Consider the following 4,634-nt stretch of genomic DNA (forward strand, 5'->3'; position numbering starts at 1 on the left):
ATTTTGCACTAAATATCATAGAATTCGCGCCTGGTTCCACACTCCGGGGGCGGCGGCCCATGCTTGTGTGAGGATGGAGGAATGAGGTTGCAGAAAGACTCGCATCTTCACCGTCTACACTGCGCGAGAGAGGACGGGCCAGATGATGCCATATCGGTTTGTGGGTGTCATTCCCCGAGGCGCTGGCGCTGCAATCGGGCATCTCTGTGTTTGAAATACGATGCATACTGAATCCTGATACACCCTACAGGCTGCATCTGCAAACAAATGAATGGTGGCAACGCATTGGGTCATGGGCTGTCATCATGCCCTCCTTTGATGGAGAAGAATGCAGGGTTTGGGCACCATTTCAAAATCAGGTCCAGGTCAAGCATGCAGGTGGATGCAAATGACAACAGTAGCTGGGACATGATGAGTGTAGAGGAGGCTCTTGCTTCTCTAGAGAGATCTGATGCCCATCCAACCCGTGAGAACTTCATGTGCATCTTGCACAAGTGCAGAAAGCTGAAAAACCTTACATATGCCAAGTCTGTCCACATGTACATCCGTGACAGTGGCCTGGAAGCTGTCAAAGCTATTGGGAATCACCTTGTTCCAGTGTATGTGGAATGCGGCAGTGTGTCGGATGCACAAGATGTATTTGACCGGTTAGCTCATCCCAATGAACATTCCTGGACCTCTCTCATACAAGGGTACATTGACTGTGGGGAGTTTCAACATGCCCTTGAATTGTTTGCGATGATGCAAGCCCAACATGTGGAACCAAGTCGGTATACTTTTCTGGCCCTATTGAAAGCTTGTGCTGTGCTCATGTGTTTGGAAAGCTTCCAAAGGATACATTTGCACATTGTCAAGGATGGATTCGAAAGAGATCCCCTTGTTGGTGGTACTTTGATGGGATTGTATGCCAAGTTCGGCATTCTCGCAGATGCACAGAACGTCTTTGACAGCTTGCCGGTTCAAGATGTGGTCTCATGGAACACTCTAATTGCAGGGTATGCAGAACAAGAATTGGGTGAGGAAGCACTAAACTGTTTGAAAGCGATGCAACTCGAGGGTGTCTCTCCTAATGATATCACATACTTTTGCAGTTTAAAGGCTTGTAGCAGTATAGGAGCGGTTGATAGAGGTAGAGAAATATATGCTGAGATTGTAAAACAAGGGTATGAAGGACACCACTTTGTTGGTAACAGCTTAATAGACCTGTATGCCAAATGTGGTTCTCTATCAGAAGCACATAATGTGTTTGATAAGCTGGCAGTTCCAGATGCTGTGTCGTGGAATGCATTGATAGCCGGATATGCCCGTGGTGGAGACAATGAACTTGTTTTCTCCTTGTTCAGAGGAATGAGGAAGAAAGGCATTATGCCCAATGCTACCACATTTCTTAGTCTCCTCAGCGTATGCACCCATGCAGGTCTTGTGGAAAAGGGCACTAAATATTTTCAGGGTATGAGCAATGACTATGGGGTAATCCCAACTATTAAGCACTACAATTGCATGGTTGATCTGTTGGGTCGTGCAGGCCAATTCCATGATGTTATGGAACTTTTAAAGAAGATGCCTTTCCAACCTAACCTTGTGACCTGGGTTACCTTGTTAAGTGCCTGTCAGAAATGGTGTAGTGTAGAGCTTGGTCGGCATGCCTTTGAATGCGCCATGAGGCTAGACAGAAGACACCCCACAGCGTTTATCCTAATGTCTAACATCTATGCTGATGCTCACATGTGGGAGGATGTGAAGAAGATCGAGAGTATGTGGGATGATGTGAGAGTCTGGTGGGAAGAAGAGTCAGGGTTTGGGAGCCATGCTCAACATTAATGCTGGTTCTTCCATGTGGAAGGATGTGATGCAGATTGAGTAATTGTGACACACCTCACCTTAGGGTTGGTCTGTAGCAGGTGGGCAGCAGGCACAGGCAGCATAGGAGCCAAGCACATGGCAGTTGGCCATCAGGAAGCAAGTCGACTATCAGGTTTATGGTCGTGGGCCAGTCCTGTACAAGAAGAACAGGCCGACCAGCACAAGAGTATTTAAGCATGCGCAGGTGCTCATCATTCTCTATCTAGGTTTCCTTCATGTGTTTGGCTTCTGCAGATCATTTCTCTACATCAGGCTGAATTGAAGTGATCTACAGCAGGGGTTGGGCTGAGTACTTGGACACTAGTAGCAACACAATGCTGAAGATCAGGGAGCTCATTTTGTACTCGATATTGTACCGTTTGTACTCTATCTTCCTTGTACATGAGAATTTAGTCACATCTCATCTTGTACATAAATATACAATAGTTTAGGGCTTGTGTGTGTTGTGTGTTTGAGTTCCACTGCTCTCTCGTCTTTCTCTCTGGGTTTCCAGTTGGGCACCGCTGCCAGTTTAGCTTTAGAGCTTAGGGATAGCCTAAGGAACTTGTAAATTTTTCTTTTATGGCACCCATGTGGGGTGGCTGCTTGGATAGGGTAGTCCCTGGTTTGGAGGAGTGCACAACGTCGGGTTTGGGAAAAGTATTCTCTTCTTATTGATTCCTAGGCACTCATCTATAAACTCAGCATAAAGGTGAGCATTGATGTGCAGGTGGCTTGTATGGAGGACATATTTAACCCTCACGATAGACTAGAGATGGCACAATCAACACATGTTGTCCAAGATTTGGCATCTACCCAGGCTTCTTAGCAAGGATCAGACAATTCCAAGGATGAAGTGGTACAGAGTCCCGGGTTAGCTCCGTGGATGCAAGCATGGATGAACAGGACGAGCTTTGGTACTGGTCAATAGTCTCCTTCTTGGAGTCCCTCTCTATGGAAGTCTCTGGATAGCTCCCGTTCACCCTTGCCTAGGTTTTGAAGATATGGGTGCTGAAGCTGTGCTGAGTTGTTTGCAGGAATGTGCGACAAGCTTGCAGGTCCTTGACATAGCTGGAAATGAAATCACATGTAAATTGGCAAAAAGGCTTGCCGATTACATAGCTCTAAAGAGCCATCTTACAAGACAATACTTATCTGAGAATGAACTCGAAGACGGGGGTTTCCACCATTTGTAAATCCTTGAGCTTGATTTGAGTGAGACTGGTATAGGAATGGTTGCAGCAGATCTCATATGCTCAGTACCAAAGTGCTCAATCAAATTTTTATATCTAAAACAATATATTCTTGGCCTCACACAAATATTATTCGTGTGTTTTCAAGGAATTCCATAAACACAAATGAACAACACTGTAAATTTTGACATTACAACCAATGTACAGACTGGGCACCCATGTTGTGGAGTTGCTTGAAAGCACGCAGATCCAAACAGAGCCGGCCAACTGATGATCCAGCACACGTAAAAAAGCATGAAGAGCATCACCTTCTTCCAGCTTCCCTCTGTGAAAGCAATTTGCGATCAAACTAATTGCAGCAAGGGTCTTCTGCTATACATACAAGTCAAGCAAAGGCAAGAAACAACAGTTACTCGAGACGGTCATGGGCACAAGATGGTGTGAAAACCTATAAAACATATTAAAATTTGTACTTTTATATTTTTTTTGTGGGATCCCTTAGGGTGGGATCACGCGGCTATGGTTGGGTGGGAGACCCCCCAAACCAGAGGGATCCCAACGGTTCCTCGCGACACCCCCATGCGCCACACCACAACATCAACTCACTAGCTAGAAGGCTAAAGTTCAGAAAAGCGTACCAACAAACCCGACAATGGTGGCGTCCAAGCTTTCGTCATGGAAGGGCAAGCGATCCTCCACCCTCGTCCACTGAGCACGTGCACGATAAGCCATGAAGCCTAAGCCCATGTTGCGTACAATATAATGTGGATTTGTGGCTTTTGATTCCAAGAATGATCCTGCCAAGGAAACTACCAATTTCACCTCTCAAGTTATTATCTCAATTCCGGATTTTCGGATTTGAGAGAACTGTAGATTTCTCGGATATCAGACCTTTGAATTTGGAAGACTTCGTAGTAATCGTATCGTCCGAAACGTTAGATCAAAAGTGGTCTAGATCCATGTCGAAATTTGGATGAACTATAACCATCCAAATTCACAAGGCATTATGACCATCCGGATGCACTATGCACTCAATTGCTGCCACTTGAACTCTAAGTACTCTTTGAGCAGAGGAAGCTTCATTTTGTAGATGTTTGGGGTGATTGGAGCTTGAGGTCTATGTTGAGAAATGGCATAGATAAGTCCATTCTATCTCAGGATGTCATCTTGGTTGAACTTTTCTTCTTGTAACTCTGCTTGTTCCTCATTTGAACTTTCTTCACCTTCACTTTTTGATTGTTTAAGGAGAAGGGTTTGCCAGGGAATGGGGAAGATTGAGATCTTCTTTTCAACTATAGCTGAGAGATGTCTATGTGTAATCTCAATCTCTTCTTCTGCCTAGTGGTGATTTTGTGCTTCTTCTCATTGTTTGGGAGGGTATTATAAGTTTGGTAGGCATGGGAAATCCAGTTAGGGATTAGTTGTTTCTTTGAGGTTTGATATTTTTAAGTATCATGCTGGGTCTTGAGCGTTGATCTCTAGCCTTCTTTTTCTCCTTGGTTGCCTCTTGGTTGCTTTGTTTCATGGATGGTCCACCAGATTATTGACCTTTTCCATGATCTCTCTCTGACTCTTTTTGTGTGTTTTGTTGGCTGTGTG

The 4,634-nt window shown here is 45.0% G+C and overlaps 1 protein-coding gene and 1 long non-coding RNA gene across 2 annotated transcripts; one reads left to right on the forward strand and one right to left on the reverse strand.

The window, feature by feature from the left end:
• Window positions 1-267: 267 nt before the first annotated feature.
• Window positions 268-2,037, forward strand: LOC147617029 (pentatricopeptide repeat-containing protein At2g13600-like). Its single transcript, XM_086776412.1, has 2 exons — window positions 268-1,796; window positions 1,902-2,037. Exons 1-2 carry the CDS (start codon window positions 268-270, stop codon window positions 2,035-2,037), a joined length of 1,665 nt encoding a protein of 554 aa, XP_086632538.1.
• A 1,061-nt stretch (window positions 2,038-3,098) lies between these two features.
• Window positions 3,099-4,000, reverse strand: LOC147617030 (uncharacterized). The gene is made up of 3 exons (XR_015262373.1): window positions 3,927-4,000; window positions 3,674-3,832; window positions 3,099-3,360 (listed from the first exon to the last, which is right to left on the reverse strand). It is a non-coding gene; the product is annotated as an uncharacterized LOC147617030 (long non-coding RNA).
• Between the last annotated feature and the right edge of the window lie 634 nt (window positions 4,001-4,634).

Source organism: Cibotium barometz, chromosome 37, assembly GCF_041138505.1.
Source record: "Cibotium barometz isolate CiBa-2024 chromosome 37, ASM4113850v1, whole genome shotgun sequence".
NCBI lineage: Eukaryota > Viridiplantae > Streptophyta > Polypodiopsida > Cyatheales > Cibotiaceae > Cibotium > Cibotium barometz.

Coding starts and splice junctions, on each gene's coding strand:
- LOC147617029 (XM_086776412.1), top strand. CDS start 268: ATGAATGGTGGCAACGCATTGGGTCATGGGCTGTCATCATGCCCTCCT. Junction 1,797..1,901: donor TGGTGGGAAGAAGAGTCAGG/GTTTGGGAGCCA, acceptor GGTCTGTAGCAG/GTGGGCAGCAGGCACAGGCA.